We start from the raw sequence: 20,446 nt of genomic DNA, 5'->3' as shown, positions 1-20,446 counted from the left end.
TAGTTAGAGAAAAAGTAATTATTATTAATTATTATTAATAATTATTAATAAATATTCATATGAAACTCAAGATGACTTTTACTATCAAGAAAACAATAAATCATCAATCTAGGGCTCTCCCTAGGTTGGATAGTTTGATTGTCAGTGTTTTTCTCTTGTATGCTTGGTTCTTCATTGGGGGTTTGGAGTTTTTTTTTCTTTTTTTTTTTTTCCTCTTGAGTGACTTTTGGTCACCTTTCTTTTTTTTAATAAACTTTATTTATTATATAAAAAGTTAATATTTGTCTATACATGAAAAGCTAAGAGATGTTAGAGGGCTAATTTTATTCACCGCGCATGATAGGGGTCTAATTAGGAGTTCGGATTTGCTCCTCACACCAACCTCACAGTATAAAAAAGCCATGTATTTGAAACATCTCTTCAAGAATGACAACATACAAGTAGGAAAAATGTTATCGATGTACAGTTAGAACATGCTGTGAGATTGGTACGAGGAGCTTTGTAAGGAGCAGATCCGAACTCCCCAACTATAATACAACACAAGTTGCAGTCTACATTTTGCCCTCCAAAATCTAAGTTGGGATCTCCTTCCAACCAAAAAAACTGTCCCAACACTCTTCTAACATGATTTATATCTATGCATATCAATCCAAGATTGGGATCCACCATATTCGAGATGTGCGGACAAAAATAATGTCAGAACGATTTTTTATTGAGAGGAGATATAGACTTCCAAAATCCAAACAAGCTGAGCAGAAGAGAAATAGAAGAAAGTTCAGGCTGGTGGCTACATAGAACACGTTGGACCCAAACACCTTTCCAGCGTTGATTTTTCTATGACTATTTCTTCCGTGTTGAATGAAAGCCAAATAAAAGGGCAGTCTCTTAAGACTTTAGGGTTAAAATAGTCATTTAGTTTTAATTAAATGGAGAACAGAAAGTGGGGAGAGACAGAATCTGCTTGTTTTTCTTGCTGCTATATCCCCGGAAACATTACCTAAAACATTCCACAATCCAAAATGCATTTAATCGGAAAAGCACTGCGAGAGGGAAATTAATCTCCCGTTTTTCCTGCATTTAAGAGCTCGAAAAGCCATAGTAATTAGTAAACCCAACAGGGCCAACACCCCACCAATCCATCGAGCGAGGGAGAATTGTTTGTCTTGAAACCCCAACCGCGTTTCTTTCCCTTTTTCTTTTCTTTCACAAATTTCGATGCCGAGAAGATGAACAAGCAGAAATTTCAAATATTCGATTCTCTTCCGGCCTAGTCAGAAGGATTTCTCATGGCAAAGCGAGTATATGAAGCTTGGAAGGGAAGCAATGTAAGTTTCTTCTAAATTTTTCATTGTTTTCAGGGTCGTTTGCATTTGAATCACTTGGGTATCTACGGATCGAAATGGGAAGGTTGGGTTCTGATTGTTTTGGTGGTATTTGAATTGGGTTTTGTTGGATTTGGGGGTTTTGATAGATTTTAGTACTTGGGTAAGTTTTGTTTTCCTTGGTTCTTTCTGGGATAAGGTTGTTTTGTTCATTTGAAGGTCCTTTTTGTTATTACTTGAATTGGGTCTAAAATTTAGCGACCTTGTAGTTTGGTTTTTGGCTTCTTTTTTTTTTTCGGGAACAGGATGCCATTTGTTTGTTTTCGACATGTCAGTTTAGATGTTTTTCTTCAAGAGGGAACTTTAATGTGCCATGGAATTGTTACTGACCGGGTCTGTCGTAGAACCACTGAATGAAAATGACATACATTAGTGATTCCTCGACCTCGCGTCACATACTAGATATACTGGAAAGGTGGGGGTGGTGGGGTTCGAAACATATATCTTTTAAATCGTAGAAGTAGTAACAGATTTGGTCTTATTTTTTAATTGTTATTAATTTTTGCTAAGTTGCTATAAGTTGGTTTGGACAGTAGTTTTGGAATCCTAATTTTCAAAGTCGTTGGCTGGTCTGGTAATAGTCTTTACTGTGCAAGCTTGGGCTTCAAGAAAGACTTCTTTTTTATCTGGTTTGTTATTTGTACTTCCTTTTGGTTTCAAAGAACTCAATAATGCTTGAGTTGCAGAAGTTGGTCGGGGCTTCAACATCAATCTGTATGGAGTTTGTTTTATGCATAGTATATTTATATATTTTTGGTAGTTAGACGTGCATGTGCATCTCTTCCAGATGTTGGTTTTAATATAGGTGGTCTGATTATTTCCGATATATTATTCTTTGAAGTCAATTTGTGCCTGAAAAATGGTTTGGTGAATTTGGACTTACTATTCAAAGCAAAGATAATTGTTTGAGCAATGCGTAGTGGCTTTAGAGATGACTGACTTCCTTGGTTTTAATGTATAGGGAGCTAGCAAGTGAATATAAATGTGTATGTGTGTATTAAGTGGTAAAGCATTTTATTAATAGAAAAGAGGGGGAGGGGCCCTCTTACAGTTGAAAGATATACATGGAAAACATAAACATTCAATTACAAAAGGCAACCAGACTCAGACAACAAAGTTTTCATCAAATAAGGTCTCCTCAAATTGCCTAGAGTAGTTAGATGACTTGAACAGAACAGAATGCTTAGATGGATGAGTCGTAAAACTAGAAAGGATAAGGCCAGAAGTGAAGTGATACAAAGGACCCTAGGGGTAGCTTCAACAGGTGATAAAACGAGATAAAGTAGACTCAGGTGGTTAACATGGTCTGGTCATGTGCATAGGAGACACTTTACAGCACCTGTTAGAAGAACTGATCTGTTACAAGTTGAGGGGGCTTGAAGAACTAGGGTCAAATTGAAAAGGACTTGGGTGGAAGTAGTAAGAAATGATTTGAGCACCTACAAATTGACAATGGATACGGCACTGAACTCTGAACAGAATGCAATGGCAAAACAGGATTCATGTAATTGACTCCATATAGTCGGGGCAAGGCTCAGATGATGATTACTCGAAAACCTTAAGAGTAGAGGCCCAACAACGCATAAGACTCACCACTTGTCCAGTGGTGGCTTCCACCGCAAAGGTTTCTCATCAAGTATTTTGGTACTCCTCACTTTCCAAACGGTCCAACAGAGATAGATGGAGGAACTTCCATAATGTTATCTCAGTGGCTTCAGTAGTTCGAACCAGAGGAAGCATAAACCCTATCGGTCGAATCTACCATAAACTGTTGAATCTGATAACATAAACCCTATCAGTCGACCCTAATATGAATTAGCCTCTAATTAGTTGTACAAAGACTAAACTGCCCCCCACTTAAGTATGGGACATGAAGTCTCTATTAAAACTACCACATAAGCACATAACTTAACAGAAATAAAATGACTAATCTACCCTTATTCGGCTAGCTCTAACACTCCCCCTCAAACTAGAGAATATATGTCATATAATCCTAGCTTGTTACATATATAGTTCACTCTCCCTGAGCTTAAGCCTTTTGTAAACAAATCTGCCCATTGATCACTTGAGCCCACATGTTCTATACTTATCTCTCCAGTAAGGACCTTCTCCCTCACAAAGTGGCAATCAATCTCCATGTGCTTTGTTCTCTCATGAAAAACAGGGTTAGATGAGATGTGGAGTGCAACTTGATTGTCACAGTACAATTTCATAGGTCTATCCATGGAGAACCCGATTTCTTATAGGAGATTCCTCAGTCATACTAATTCACATGTAGTGTGTGCCATGGCTCCGTATTCGGCTTCAGCACTGCTCCTTGCCACAACCGTTTGCTTCTTACTCTTCCATGTCACAAGATTTCCTCCAAAAAATGTGCAGTAACCTGTAATAGATCTTCTATTAGACACAGAGCCTGCTCAATCTGCATTTGTATACCCAATTATCTCAAGTCTTCCTCTTGGTTTGTACAATAACCCACGGCCTGGATCTCCCTTAAGGTACCTTACAATTCTAAGAACTGCATCCCAGTGAGGTATCCGAGGGTTCTGCATAAATTGGCTCACCACATTGACTGCAAAGGAGATGTCTGGTCTCGTGATAGTCAAATAGTTCAGCTTCCCCACTAACCGTCTATACCTTACAGGATTATCAAATATTTCCCCTGTATCACTGCTCAACTTAGCATTTGGCTCCATGGGAGTTTCAACCGGTTTTGCACCTAACAGTCTTGTTTCATCCAATAGATCAAGAACATATTTTTCTTTGGCACATGTTTACACATTGTTTTGATTTAGCAACTTCTATACCCAAGAAATACTTCGATGTCCCAAGGTCTTTTGTTTGAAAATGGTTTTGCAGAAAGACCTTTAGTTTATCGATCCCCAATTTGTCACTACCAGTTATGACAATATCATCCACATAGACCACTAATAAAATCTTTCCGGCTTCTGAATCATAGCTGAACACCGAGTGGTCAACCTGACATTGTTTCATTCCAAAATTCTTCACCACTTCACTAAACTTCCCAAACCAAGCACGAGGCAATTGTTTCAACCCATAAATTGCCTTTTTCAATCTGCACACCTTACCATCCTCCCCTTGAACAACAAACCCAGGTGGTTGCTCCATATATACCTCCTCCATAAGGTCACCATGAAGGAAGGCATTTTTAATGTCAAGTTGAAATAAGGGTCAATCATACATAACTGCCAGGGAAATTAAGACACGGATAGAGCCAATCTTAGCCACTGGAGAGAAGGTCTCCATATAGTCCACCCCATACAACTGTGAATAACCTTTAGTAACAAGTCTGGCCTTCAGACGCTCCACACTACCATCCGGCAAGTTCTTAACAGTATACACCCATTTACAACCCACAACATGCTTATCGAGAGGAAGAGTAGTAAGCTCCCACGTTTGAGTATGCTGAAGGGCAGAGAGTTCCTCCTCCGTTGCCTGCCGCCACCCAGGTGAGCTAAGAGCCTCTTAGACATTCTTAGGTATAGAAATAGATGACAACAGTGAAACAAACTGGCGATGTGAAGCGGAAAGGCGAGAGACTAAAACAAAATTTGAAATGGGATGAAGGGTATAACTACGTTTACCTTTCCGTAAAGCAATGGGAAGATCAAGTCCTGAAGGTTCTGGGACAGGAGCAACAACAGGATCCACGGACAAGGAAGAAGCTGGAGGAGGAGCCGGTGTTTGTCGATGAGTATACACGTGCCGGATTGGTGGTCGTTCAGTAGGGATCTGCACTGGAGGAGGTGAAGGGTTAACCCCAACTGGAACAACCGGAACGGGATCACAGATTGGAAGAGGAAGAGGAAGTAAAGGTGGAGACACCGATGCTCCAGGTCCTGAGAAGAAGGGGACTGACTAAAAAAAGGTGACATCAGGACAGACATAGCACTCCCGAGTAACGAGATTGTAACACTTATACCCTTTTTGAGTCTGAGAGTAGCCAAGAAAGACATACTTAATAGAGCGTGCATCCAGCTTGTCTATCCCAAAACTCAGATTGTGAACAAAGCACACACAACCAAAGATGTGGGGTGTTAATAGAAAGGGAGACAAGGTGGGGAACAAAATAGAAAAGGGAGACCGACCATGAAGAATGAAGGAGGGCACCCGATTAATAAGGAAACACGCGGTAAGTACAACATCACTCCAAAATCGTTTAGGAACACTCATATGATGAAGAATAGACCGAGCAGTTTCAAGGAGATGATGGTTCTTTCGTTCAACCACCCCATTTTGTTGAGGAGTGGATGCACATGAAGTTTGATGGATGATGCCGTGCTGTTCTAAATACTGTTGAAAGGAAGTAAGAAAGTATTCACGACCGTTATCTAAACGAAGAACTTTGATTGGAACACCAAATTGTGTACGTATTTTAACATGGAATTTTTGAAAAATAGAAAATAATTCACTCATTTCTTTCATTAAATAAATCCATGTCATCTTTGAACAATCATCAATAAAAGTGACAAAATACTTGTAACCATTATAAGACTCTATTTTAATCGGACCTCAAACATTTGAATGAACCAAAGAAAAATGACTCAACATACGACTATCAACTCTAGGATTGAAGGGAACCCGACGATGTTTCCCATACTAACACGACTCACACTGTAAAGGCAACACATGACTTAAAGACGAAACCCGTATCTTGAGTGCCTTGAGAGATGGATGTCCCAGTCGACAATGCCACTGTAGAGGAGTGAGTGAAGTCTAAAGTGCAACTGGTGATCCACCACCGTCAAGGTAATACAATTCACCAGCCTCATGCCCCCCACCAATCTTCTTCCCCGTCTTGAGATCTTGAAAAACACAAAAGGAAGGGAAAAATGTAATAGAGCAATTAAGAGTCTTGGTTAATTTACTAATATACATAAGATTGAATGGAAACTTAGAACATATAGAACAGATGATAAAGAAAGAGAAGCCGTGTCAACATTACCAACACCACAAATGGGAGAAGAGAAGCCGTTGGCAAGGGTAACAGTTTGAGATGTGGAAGTTTCAGAGAGGGAAGAGAACACACCTGGAGTCCCGGTCATGTGATCAGAGGCTCCAGAGTCAATAATCCAAGGAGAGGGTTTGGATGCCAGACAAGCTATACCTGAGTGGGCAAGGGTGGCTGTAGTATGCTGTGAAGTAGCTTGGAGGAACCTCTCATACTCATCGCGCGGTACACTTACCATCTCTTTCCCCGAAACAGATGTAGATGTAGAAGGTGTTAGATTTGCCTGTTGGTTATCACTGACATCAACCCCACCAGCTACTACATGATTAGCCCATGTAGAAGGAGGGCCATGGAGATCATAACAGAAATTTATCGAATGTCCGTCCCTGCCACAATGGGTACACTTCCTTGTAGAGTTACTTTTTCCTTTACCACGGCCTCCCCTTGAGTCACGACCACCACCGCGACCAATTACGGAACCACCACGACCTCCTCGGGAGGCATGTCTTTCCCCTCTAGTACCACGTCCACCTCCTTTGGGTATCACAAATGCTGATCTGTCAGATTGTGTGGGATTCTCTGTAGATCCCAAAGAAATCCTACGAAGCCGTGCAAAAACTTCTTCAAGTGTAGGAAGAATAGAGCCTCCCAATATTTGGACCCTAACTGGTTCATATTCGGATTTCAACCCCACTAAGAACCTAGTGACATCTAGTTGTTCCCTCTGTTGTTGTTGAACCTTAACATTTGGAGTGAGGGGATGATAGACATTGAGTTCATTTCTGAGGTTCTTCATACTGGCATAATACTCTTCTAGGGTTTTATTCCCTTGTTGCAGATCGAAATACTCTTGATAGAGTTGATATACCCTTGTAGTATTATCCTGCCCAGAATAAAGCTTCTTGGCATGTTCTCATATGTCCTTTGCTGTATCTAAGAACATAAAGTTGGTACTTATTTTGGGTTCCATACTATTCCATAACAATGTCATGATTTGGGCATCTTCCTGTTCCCAGTCATCAAACCCTAGAGAGTCAGTTGATGGTTTATCTTCCTGCACGTGTTTTACTTTCCTCTTTGCCTTGAGGAAAACTTTCACTGACTTGGCCCATGGCACATAATTCTCACCATTAAGTTTAATGGAAGTCATCTGCACACCCAAATAATCAGAGGGGATCATCACACTCGATTTTTGATCACTAGAACCATCTCCCGTTGCTGCCATTATGTCTCCCCCACTACTATCTCTAATGCTGAACTCTCAGTCACCAACCAAATACTACAGTAGCCAATGCAACATTATAACAGTCTCTAAACTCAGGTGATAGGTTCACAACAAATCACAATCAGTCACTACTGTGCACAAACTACCATCCAGATTAAGAACAAAAGGTAAACCAACATTCAGACAACACCAACAAAGCATCGTTTGACAGATTCAGAAAGGCCTTCATTGCTTTTGGATACATTCAGACTCAATCGATCATACCTTGTTTGTGAAGCGAAGGGTATCTTTGGTGTCAGCCCTAATTGTTTATGTGGATGATATTGTTGTCACGGGGAATGACCTAAGTGAGATTGATTGTCTGAAAAGGAATCTACATAAAGATTTGAAATTAAGGATCTTGGAGAACTGAGATACTTCCTAGGCATTGAAGTTGCAAGATCAAAACATGGAATTTTTATCTCTCAACGGAAGTATGTCTTGGATCTTCTTCAAGAGACAGGGAAGCTTGGAACGAAGGCAATTAGTACCCCTATTGATCAGAACCATAGAATCAATGCATCAGAAGGTGAACTAGTAAAGGACATTGGGAGATATCAAAGACTTGTGGTCGGCTGTTATACTTGTGTATGACAAGACCAGACATTTCCTATGCAGTAAGTGTGGTAAGTCAATACATGCATGCTCCACGAGTCCAGCATTGGGAGGCAGTTGACAGGATTCTTGCTTATCTGAAGGGACACCTGGACAGAGGCATATTGTTTATTAATCATGGACAGTTGAAACTAGAGGCTTATACAGATGCAAATTGGGCAGGATGCCTTGATGACAAGAGATCAACTTCAGGAGTGTGCACCCTTGTTGGGGGTAACCTTGTCTCGTGGAAGAGTAAGAAACAAACAGTGGTGGCAAGATCAAGTGTTGAAGTTGAATACAGGGCCATGGCACATGGAGTTTCAGAACTTCTTTGGATCCGTTCCCTATTAGAATAAATTGGTGTACAGGCAGAAAAATCTATGATGTTATACTGTGATAACCAGGCAACAATTAACATTGCCCATAACCTAGTCCAGCATGACCGAACTAAGCACATTGAAGTGGATAGACATTTTATCAGAGAAAGAGTAACTTCTGGAGAAGTTTGTCTTCCATACGTTGCTTCTGATCTGCAGCTTGCGGATGTTCTCACAAAAGGTGTTGCAAAGAACAAACTAGAGCATGATCTACGCAAGTTGGGAATGTGTGACATTTACTCTCAACTTGAGGGGGAGTGTTGAGTTGGGCATCGTTGTTTTTTATTCTTATTTTAAGCTATTTAGTTAGGAAGTTGTTGGGCTTTAGGCCCATTAGTTTATGTTTTTAAGTTGTGACTGGTCAGCTACATTAGTAGCCGCCCTACCAAGGGCATCCTTGTAATATCTCATCCTTTAAGTTAAGTATAAATATAATGAGGGGTTGGCGGTTAGGGTTAATTCAAGAATCCTATTTGACTTCCCACTCTTTTCTCCCTCTCTTTTCTTCTTTACTACTGAAATCTTTATCTTCCTCCCCTTTTCCTTTCACAAGAAATTCAACTAAATCTACAATCAGTGATTTCTACTCTTGAAAATGTTTTATATGTTTGATTTTATTTTTAAATTTTCATTTAGATATGCTTTACATGTTATTTTTATGTATTTTAATTTTAGATAATAGGTTTTTTAAGCCATTAACTTTAAAACTTAAGTTTATATTTCTTATTAATATTATGTCCAATATATATATTTTTTATTTTGGGCATTTTTTGAAAATTTTGACATTTTTTAATTTTTTTATCAATTTTTTTGTAATTTTGCGCCTTGCTTCAAAAAGGCGCATGCCTTGCCTTGCGCTTTTAAAACATTGTTCCCATCCATCCATCTCAATATTCACATTACCACTATAAATAAAGTGATTAACAAGAACAATGCTTTAAAATAAGTATATCATTCCAAGATTTTTTCTTCCTCCGCTTATACAAAATACCTGCTATTGATATTGTAGCCTTGTCGGTTGTAAATATTATTCTCTTATGTTATATTCAATATAAAGAGTCATCTATAATGATAAATTAAAAAAGGAATCACATAAATCGAATTATTTGGATAACATTACTTTTAATATAACTAACGATGTGAAATGATGTTAGAACTTGTTGAAAACAATATAACTGATATTAACACAACAGAGAATATGTTGAGATATGTTCTAGTCAAGGTTCAAAGTATCAACACGTATCGGCCGATACGTATCGTTCCGGGACCCCTCCGATACACTCCTATAGTGGGTGTATCCGGGGGTCTGACCGGTTCAGGGGGTGGAGGAGCCCTAAACTGGCCCCCTTGAACCGGTTTCAGAAAAAAAAACAGTATCGATTCGCCTGATACACCCCTACCTGCATATTGGGCGTACCGATATTTTGAACCTTGGTTCTAGTAATATTTTGCATTGGTACCTATGAAAATGAAAATATTTCATGGAACTATAAGGAAATATCTAAAAATTTTAAACTAATGCATAAAACTAACATACATTTATTAGGATAATTGGTTTGAGTTTTACATTTTATTAGTGGGTCATAGGCTGAAGTCTCATATAAGTTACTTTTAAGTGATTTTATTCATGATATTAAAATCATTTGTAGTTTGTTTTTTTAATAATATTATAAAATCCCGATCTGAATCCTAACTGTGTCTATTCTGAATCCAACAGATAACATTCAATTTGAATATGAATATTAATGAATCAAATTCAGATCTAGGTATATCAGCTTTGAATTCAATCTGTTTTGCATCTCTGTGAATGAGGGGATTGGTAGTATTCTCAAAAACAAAAAGAGAAAGGGATCATCGGTATGGATGTGATTTCTTAGCATTGTTAGAGGAAAATATGATATAAAATCTCTACATACCTACCTACCTACCCACTTGTATGCATTGGGTATGTGTACATTCACATTTTCTTATCAGCATTCAGGAAGATCCTTGTAATTGGTTTTCTATTCTACGAATATTTTTGAAGCCAAAGTTTTCTCTGTTGGTTTTGTACTTTATTTTGTGTCTAATATGCTTTTCTGTTTTTTCCTGCAGAAATTCTTCTGTGGTGGGAGGTTAATATTTGGACCAGATGCAAGGTCATTGATTGTGACAGTATTGCTTATCCTTGTTCCTGTGATTATCTTTTGCACACTTGTTGCAAGGCATCTTCGCCATGAATTTCGATCATATAATGCAGGATATGCAATTCTGGTGGTAGCAATTGTCTTTACCATCTACGTCAGTTCTCTTGATCCTCTTGTGTATTTTTCAGTTGGTATTTACATCACCTCAACATCAAATGGACCTCTTAGAACATCATGCACCAAGTATTTCCTCTTTGTGGATGTTTATGTGGTCATTATCATTGTTTCTTTCCCTTCAGTAAATCAGTTCCGTGATGGTAACCTAAACACCAATTTTCTCTATAAAGTACAAGCTCCAATTTTTCATTTATCATTTTTGTTATTTGTGTGTTCATCAACATTTGCCTACAACCTACTTTTATGTATTTTTCCTTGTATTGGATTCTTCGTTTAGTCTTTTGAAGTTTTTAGGCAGTGGTTATTTTAATGCCTATGTTATTATTGACAGGTGTTGGGGCTTCTTTTTATTACTTCATCCGGGGACCCAGGTATTATTCCACGTAATTCACATCCACCGGAGGAAGAGTTCTCTTATGAATCTTGTGCTTCAGTTGAAGTTGGTGGAAGGCAGACACCAAGCTTACAATTCCCTCGGACCAAAGAAGTTATGGTAAATGACATGCCTGTGAGGGTGAAATATTGTGATACATGCATGCTTTATCGACCTCCACGTTGCTCTCATTGTTCCATCTGCAATAACTGTGTGGAGCGATTTGACCACCATTGCCCTTGGGTGGGCCAATGCATTGGAGTGGTATTCTGTTTGACATTCACTTTACAGCTCTTCCTCATTTAGTGGGCTGTCTCATTTGGTTACATATTAGAATTGCCTTAATATAACTCCAACTACCTGTGTTAATGTGCAGCGCAATTACCGTTACTTCTTTCTGTTTGTTTCTTCTTCGACCATTCTTTGTATCTATGTGTTTGCCATGTCAGCACTGTACATTAAGATCCTCATGGGCAACTATCATAGCACAGTTTGGAAGGCAATGAAAGAGTCTCCTGCATCGGTGGTGCTTATGGCCTATTGTTTCATTTCTCTGTGGTTCGTTGGTGGTCTCACTGGCTTTCATTTATACCTTATAGGCACAAATCAGGTCCTTTTTTGTTTCCATATATACATACAACATTGATTGCTTTCCCTTCTACTTTTTTTCTTCCCTCTTTCTGGAATTCTTGTCATTTTCTCCAACTTGACTTGTATTTTTCCTTTTTATTTTTATCAGTAACAGGTCAAAGTATTTCCACTTTCAGATAATATTAACCCAATACTAGCCCTTTAGCCCAAAACTATGGGTAAAGGAAAGAAACAATGCAAGACTGGTAATACACCAGACAAGCTTCTTAACACAAGGAATGGTAGAGGGGAGCAAGAAAAAAAAATACTTAAACTGAAAATACACCTAAGAATGGAAAAACACAATGCACAATATTAGGGCTGTCAATGGACTTTAAAAGTCTGAAACCCAATCCGATCTGATTATTGTGGATTTGGATATTAAAACCTGCATCCGTTTAATAATCTGATCGTATGCAAATTTGACCCCATTAAAAGGCTAGGAGGATTTTAGGGTCTGCATCTCGCCTAGGCCCAAGCACAGCCCCTTTGAAGGTGTGTGCCTAGGCATGCACATGATGCACTTTGCACCTCAGCTTAGGCATGCACCTTTGTTAAATCTTGTGCTTCGGTCGCTCACCAAAGGTACGAGAACCCCCTATTTTTCAATGTCGTCCTTTCATTCTTCCTAATGAAAGATATTTTCTAAAAGATAATTAAAACTATACCCCTCTGAACAGGCACATACCTACTGCGCTTAGGTGTGCACCTGGTACGCTTTGCGCCTCAGCTTAGGAATGCACCTTTGTTAAATCTCGCGCTTTGCTTGCTCACCAAAACTCCTAGAACCCCTTGTTTGCTAATGTTGTTCTTTCATTCTTCCTAATAAAAGATATTTTCTAAATGATAATTAAAATTATAAAATCATTTTTTTGTAGGGATTAAGATTTTAAGACCCTATCATGGATTTGTTTGGGCTTGCCTCAAGGGGCTCGGTACAAAGGCGGCTTATGGAATTAGGAATAAAAATATGTTTAACATCATATTATCTATTTGAAATAATGCAATTATAAAAGAAAGAAATTGAAAATTCAACATACTTGAATATGTTTTATATGCTATGTTTGATTTTGTAGTTTGCATTTTCACTTTGAATATGTTTATATGTTATGGTTATATATTTTAATGAGATAATAAGCTTTTTAAAATATTTAATATAAAATTAGAATTTGCATTCTGAATTGATATTAATTTTAGTATTTTCTTATTTTTTTTTGGATTTTTAATATTTTTGCAATTTTTTTTTTAATTTGCAACTTGCTTCAAAAAGGTGTGTGCCTTGCCTTGCACCTTATATAGATATTATATATAATTGTATAAAATTTATAAGTAATAAATGCACTTCTTAATATTTATACTAGTAGGGCCCTGTGTGATACACAGGATTTGTTATAGACTGATATCCAATATGATGACAGAAGATATTAAAAATATAGAAATTACATCATAAAGCTCATTAATTTGTAGTACAAAAACAATGTAAACAATGTAATCAATGTAATAAATTGTTGGGTTGTCTTGCATGTAAATGTCTTCCAAGTCCACTTTAGATTATAATAGTGTCTTTCAAAATAATGTAATAAATAAATTATGTTAATTAAGGGGTGTCTTTGCATATTGATTTAATATTTGAAGGGAGGTTTCTATAAGAATCAAAATGTAGGGGAGGTTAAGTAATTCACCCTTATTATTTTAATAAGCTAATTAGTAAACTAAACTAAATTAAATTTTGTTTGATGCTTCAGATTAAATTAATTAATTGAATTAACTTAACCAAAGTAATTAAAGTATTATTAGTTATATATGATATTAGTACATAAGTTTGTATTATCTTGATTGGCAACTAAGCATAACAGAAAATATAAATCTAAACATGGCATTTGCAAAATGAACGACATTCAATAAGAATAAAAGTATAAAACTAAACACTAGCATGGAAGAATCATAAATTACGCGATAAAACTAATGTAGTTAAATTAATTAAGCCAACTAATCTAACTAAGTTAATTCAGTTATTCAGCAAATTAAGAAAATTAGGTAAATAAAGTATATAAATAAATTAAATTAGTTACACAATTAACTTAATTAAGTAACTTAAGCTAATTGAGCAGAGTAAGGCCATGTTTGGGAGTGCTTGTGTTAAAAATAAGTGCTTATTCAAATAAGCACTTATTTGCATTTGGTATTTTGATACCCTACTTTTTCCAGTGCTTATTTTAAAAAATAAGCACTTAAATAAGCATTCGTGACTATTTTGTCCTTCATTTTCTTTCAAATTTTACGAAAGCACTTCTATAGTACTTTTATGAAAGCACTAGTACTTTTGTAAAAGTACTTTTACACAAGCACTTTTATGAAAGTACTTTAATAAAAGCACGTTTATGAAAGTATTTTATAAAAGTACGTTTATGGAAGTACTTTTATAAAAGCACTTTTGTGAAAGTACTTTTATAAAATTCAACTAGGGATAGTTTTGTAAGTGGTATTTTAAAATTCAACTAGGGATAATTTTGGAAGAAAATTTTGAACGAGTGCTTATTGTATAAGCACTCAAAAAAGCTGGAAAATTGGGCTTAAAAAATAAGCCCTTATTTTAAAATAAGCACTTATTTCAGGCTTATTTCCCAAACACCAATGAGTGCTTAATGGTGTGGTCCCAGCCCAAATAAGCACTTATTTTTAAGCACTCCCAAACATGGCCTAAGTTTTTCAACTAATTTGCAGGTTAAGTACTTAATCAAGTAAATTAAGTGATTAATTGATGTTATTTAAGTTAGTTAGGCTAACTAAGTAAAATGGGAATGCATTGTAACTATATTCATTAAGATGATGTTTTGAAGTCATCGGCTGGTTGTAAGGTACCGATTGGATCAAAGGATGGAATAATTTCTCCATCTAAATCGTGTGAGAGCCCAGACAAATCTTTGCCAGGGTTGGAATCAGATTCTCAGATTTAGCAACACTCAAATTGTAGCGGGATGTTTGGGGAAGTTTCTATTCAATTTTCAAATGATAGAAGTATGTTGGGGATTCTCAAGGTAATGACAGTGAGTTGTTTCTTCTGGGAAAGATGGGGAACATATGTCGAAGTTGTTTGAGCTAAATAGCCTGATAGAGATGGTTTTTGAAAACACAAGAGTGACTGGAGAACAACATATAAGGTATCTTGAAAAGGAAGGAGACTTGAATATAGAGGTGCAGTTTTGTGCTTCTGGCAGGGAGTCGGGGGTTCATGCATTTGCTGAAGCTATGCCAGTAACTGTAAAAAGGAAAGTGTGTTTTTAGAGGGTGATACAAATGAAGGGAAGGACTAAGGATTCTGGACAAAAATAAGAATATCATTGAGGGTGGGGATTCTTTTGACACAGGAGGTTTTGTTGAAATAGATGGAGGGAAATTGGACAGATTTGGGTAGGAGGCCTGAATAAAATAAGGACAGAAGGATGAAAGAGGAAAAGGTTAAAAGTAATCTCCTTTTGAATTAAAAAGAAAACAAAAGGCACAAATTCAGGGCAGTTGCATGTCACCAAGATTGTTTTTCTAGATTGAAAGAATGGTTATGTGGGGAAGGGCCAGTGATTTAAAAGGTATGCCTGAGGCGCACCTAAAAGGCACACACCTGGTGCGCCTTGCACTTCAAGCCAAGTGCACCTTTTAAAAATTTGCACATTTTGCTCCTCAAGGGGATTGGGACAAAGGTGGATTGTAGAATTAGGAATGCAAAATGTTTTTCATCTAAATAACATCACATTATTTTTAAACTTTCATTTTGAATATGTTTTACATGTTACATTTATGTACTTTAATTTGAAATAATAGTTTTTTTAAAACTTATTTTAAAATTTAAAATAAATTTAAGTTCATATTTTTAATGAATATTATGTTTATTTATTTTTACTTTTTTTTTTAATTTTTGGGCACTTTTGTGCCTTTCTTCGAAAAGGGGTGTGCCTTGCACTTTTAAAACACTGAGCAGGGCCTTGTAATAAATTTAAGAAACTTTATAAGAGGAAGAGAATCTTCACCCCACTTACTAATCTCCTGTCCCTTTATGTTTTATATTTGGGAGTCTTTTTGTTCTCTTTTTGGTTGCAAGTGGATAACTCCTCAGGATATAGCAAGTCATTTTAGCCCAAATTTCCTCAGGCAGCCAACAAAAAGAGGAAGAACAATGTGGAAGGCAGTTAGAGCTGCTGTGATGTGGTCCATTTGGGAGGAGAGGAATGCAAGAATATTTAATGAGAAGCTCAGGTCAAAGGAGGAGTTAGTGGAATTAATAAAAATTAAAGTGGCTCATTGGATAAAAACCTTGGACATCTTCCAATGGTTTACAGCAATTGATATAATAAGGGCTTGGGATGATGTGGCACACTCTTCAAAACAAAAGGAAAGGATGATGATGGAATGGAAGCCACCAGCAAGAGATAAGATAAAGTTAAATTTTGATGGGAGTTCAATGGGAAACCTGGGGATGGCAGGTATTGGTGGTGTATTTAGAGACTCCTCAAGTAAAGTGCTGGCTATGTACTCAGGAACCCCATAGGAGAAGGGGACTCTTTAAAAGCTGAAGTGACGACACTGTTACAAGGCTTAAAATTTGCTAAGCAACCCAATTTTAGAAACCTGGAAGTTGAGTGAGACTAAAAAGTGGTTATTTCTTGAACCACTTCCAGTCACAGTGTGCCTAGGGTATACAGACATGCCTTAAGGGAGATAGACAGTCTGAAAGAGGATCTGAATGCTTCCTTCAATTGGATTCACAGGACAGCTAATGGTGTGGGAGGTTTAATGTTCTATTGATTTTTAAGGGTGTGGGAGGATTTTTTTTGCTCTGTGAATTGGATATGCATTCATGAGGTCTATTGAGTCATGGGATGGTTTGGTCCATTTTGCATTTGTTTGGTTGGGGTGGGTGTGACTTCTAGAGTGGTTTCTGTAGATGTTGATTGTGCAGGGTCATTCTGTTTGGATTTTGTTTTTATTTTTGTTTATCTTGAGGGTGACTTTTTTTTTATCAATAACAAAAGCAGATTCATTCAATATTAAGGAAAATAGTGCAGATGAAGAGAAAGGGGGAAGGGCAAATCTCTTAACCCCTCCTCAAATAAAAATTACAACACAGCCCAGAATAAACTATTTCTTCCCATCCCCTTGTTTGTTTAGCAACTGTATCACCAAAGGCATTTGCACATCTTCTGACCCAATTACAAGTCACATCTATCCCTTGTAACAGTTTCATGACTTTCCTCTTCTCATAAATATAGAACCACCATCCAGCCTCCTCTTCTCTCTGGAGCCAGCTTATTAATAGCTATGAGTCACCTTCAATTATCAGCTTCCTAATGTTCAACTCCTTTGCCTTTTGAACCCCTTTCATAACTGCCATAATTTCAGCCCTTAGAGGGTCCCCAACCCCTTTTGGATCCGAGAAAAATGCAATGACAATTCCCTCGTTCCTGAACTTGTAAAATGTCTTTTGGAATTAATAAAATTTCTCTTTTTTATCTTCAAAAAACAAAAGCTTCCTCCAACAGCAATGACCTACATGTCTTTGATCCGACCATCACTTTATTGATTCAGTTCTCTCTCTCTCTCTCTCTCTCTCCCTCCCCTTTTGCATTTCTCTTATTTTTCTTATGTTAAAATTATATATATTTTTTATAAGTAAAATTATGTATTTTGTAGACATATGGATTATGTTTATGTGCCCAATCAGCACATTTTCCAAAAGTGATTTCTAGATAAAGAAACACTTTGCCCAACAAGACCTTATTTCTGTTCTAGCAGGAGCAACTGATCAAGTGATTCACTAGAAGCATTTAGCTAGGATTTACCTACAGTCAGGACATATTTGTCAAGGTGATGCCTTGGCGACAAGGCATGCATGGAGGGTTACCTCACTAAAGTGCCTTGCTATTTTGTACATGGCACTATGGATTTTTTATATAATCTCTTTTTTGAGATTATAATAAAAATACATATTATTAAACTCAATTATTCTTTCTATTATTTCTTGTTTGTTAGGGTTCAATCAACAGACATGTTGGTATATGTTGTCTTAAACCCTCAAAGACTTCAAAACCTGGACCAATAAGCGAGTAAGAACTTAAAGTTTTGTTTAATCAACACATCCTTCTTCTTCTTCTTCTTCTTCTTCTTCTTCTTCATTTCCTAGGGCAGAAACAGTAGTTTCGGAATTTTCTTTTTTTTTTCTTATTTTTCTTCTCATGAATATGTTGATTTTCTATATTTTAATATGAAGTTTATACCTTTTTTAATGAAGATTATATATAATTACTAGTGAAAGATGGTTGGTGGTTGCTGTGCACCCCTGTTACCTAGCCTCGCCATGGCACCTTGAAAACTGAGTCAGAAATAAACATCAAACATGAGTTCAGCCAAGTTGTCAATATTTGTTATGGCTTATGTTGCCAGTGTAATGATATACCAACAACAATACTCTAAAATATCTGGGAATTCTTATCTTGCATGAACATGAATAACCAAATTTACAAATCTGCCACAATTCATTGGGAAAAGTTTAGATTTCAATACAAAGAACCATTTTTAGTGCTATGAACATGGTTTGAAAAGAAAGAATCCTCTCATGTTTCTGTGAATTACAAATCTTGGTCCATTGCCTGTACATGTGCATACCTGGAAAAGTTGTTGCTGCCACCAGAAAGCCCAATTATTTTGCAGATTAACCTGTTTAAGAGATGAAAGTGCTTGAGTTATTTCTTGTGGTTGCTGCTTTGCTTTTTATACACTATGATCTGAATTGATCAACCACTTCAGTCTTTCTTTCTCAAGACTTGTGTAATTTGTGCAGACTACATATGAGAATTTTCGTTACAGAGCTGACAACCGGCCTAATGTCTATAACCAAGGTTGTCTAAACAACTTCTTGGAGGTGTTCTTCACAAAGACAAAACCTTCAAGGAACAAATTCCGTGCTTTTGTACAAGATGAGGTACCTAGGCCTCCCACTATTCGCACCCAAGAATCAGAAGTAGATGAATCAGGTGGAGTCCGACGTGCAAAAGTAGAAGATGATCTTGAAATTGGTGGAGATCTGTTGAAGATCTCCCAGCGTCATAACTTTGAGGAAGTTGCTGAAGATGTACGCAGCAGAGGTAGCAATGGTCAACACCACGAGCCCACAGGGGCTGACTTTGTTCTGGGTTCAGACCCACAAGCGCCAGTTGCTCGACCAGAAACACGTCACTCCAGTTGGGGTAGGAGGAGTGGGAGCTGGGAGATCTCACCAGATATTCTGAACATGAACTCTGGGGTCACTGAGCAGAAACCTGTAGCACTGAAGGAATAGCACCATTTAGGTGTTGTCTTTTTCAGTTGATTTCCTGTTATCTGTACAAGCAACAAATGCAGTGAACTGATTGCTTCACTAAAGTCTGCTTGGTAGAACAGTCACATTGGAAATTTATACACGAGCCCATGGAAATGATTTAATTGCCCACTTAAGGTATAAATCTTGTACTACCTTTTATTTATTTATTTTTTTTTTTGAGGGGGGGGGAGGGTGCATTTTCTTATTTTTCTTTTAGAAGCCAGTGCAAATGTGTGTCCAAGTAATGAAGAATGTAGGGGAAGTGTCTTTTGCCTTGTTTTTGTTGCCTTATTTATTTTGTCGAACTGTATGCTATAGGGAGGATTTATGAATCATGTAGCGATGGGCCCTGATTCTTTGTGTAAATTAGCGCTACAGAAAATGTGTTAATGGTTCTGAAGTTTGTTCAAACAAATTTGTCTTAGTCTTAGGATAGGACGCCTTTAAGTCAAGTAAAGGATCTGTAATGTGGATCAGTTTAGAGTTTAGACTATGAGGTGGGTGCTTGAAGACCTGCATCCTGAAACTTTGTATCCATTCCTTAGACCATGAACGAACCTAAATTGATAGTCTGCGATCAGCCCTTCTATTTGTTGTCTACGTTTGGGAGGGCTGAAGTGCAGTGGCTTCTGCTTTGAGGTGGACGTGGAGCCTACACGGACAGCCTTTAAGCTATGTTTGGTGAAAAGTCGGAGAGCCTGGCTTACCTGTCAATCAGATTTTGTATCTGGTTCAGTTTTGCATCCATTCGTTTGTCACCATGGTTTTTATTCTTACCTGATGCAAAATTTGCACTTTGTCTCATTTCAATTTGTTGGGAATACAAATTTTGCATCTGATAAGCTGATGTATAATTTGCATTACCTCTTTCATACCTTAATCATACTGTGGGATCACATTATTTTACTTCCTATTTCCTTCTCAAAAAACCAAAAAGAAACAAGACGGTCAAATATGAAGTAAACCAGAATTTTCACTTACAGGCCCACGCATCTACTTGGTGCAAATTTCACTTGCAGAGCAAATAAATGCAGCCATTAGTACTGACTTAATGCATTCCTGCTTAGAAAGAAGCGTGAATATGAGCATTGACATGCTTAAGTTGTGCTAACAGTGTGGTTTAAAATGGGTAACGCTACTCTGCGATGGCTTTTCATCAAACTTAATTTCTCGGATGCACCATTTTGCAATGGTAAC

At 37.3% G+C, this 20,446-nt stretch overlaps 1 protein-coding gene across 4 annotated transcripts; it reads left to right on the top strand.

The window, feature by feature from the left end:
- Nucleotides 1-830: 830 nt before the first annotated feature.
- On the top strand, nt 831-19,664 carry LOC104592583 (protein S-acyltransferase 8-like). Of its 4 annotated transcripts, none has more exons than XM_010252033.2 (5): nt 831-1,325; nt 10,687-10,872; nt 11,227-11,532; nt 11,645-11,878; nt 18,731-19,664. In XM_010252033.2, exons 1-5 carry the CDS (start codon nt 1,287-1,289, stop codon nt 19,226-19,228), a joined length of 1,263 nt encoding a protein of 420 aa, XP_010250335.1. In that variant the 5' UTR covers nt 831-1,286; the 3' UTR covers nt 19,229-19,664. The 4 variants fall into 4 exon arrangements, with proteins under 4 accessions (XP_010250335.1, XP_088757301.1, XP_010250340.1 ...); XM_088901175.1 differs by having other exon boundaries at nt 908-1,325; nt 10,687-11,064; XM_010252038.2 differs by having other exon boundaries at nt 916-1,325; nt 11,227-11,388.
- Nucleotides 19,665-20,446: the final 782 nt, after the last annotated feature.

The sequence above is a fragment of the Nelumbo nucifera genome, chromosome 3, assembly GCF_055504915.1.
Source record: "Nelumbo nucifera cultivar China Antique chromosome 3, China Antique-T2T, whole genome shotgun sequence".
NCBI classification, from domain to species: domain Eukaryota; kingdom Viridiplantae; phylum Streptophyta; class Magnoliopsida; order Proteales; family Nelumbonaceae; genus Nelumbo; species Nelumbo nucifera.
Note: the sequence above shows the minus strand (reverse complement) of the source record. Positions and strands in the feature narration are given on the sequence as shown.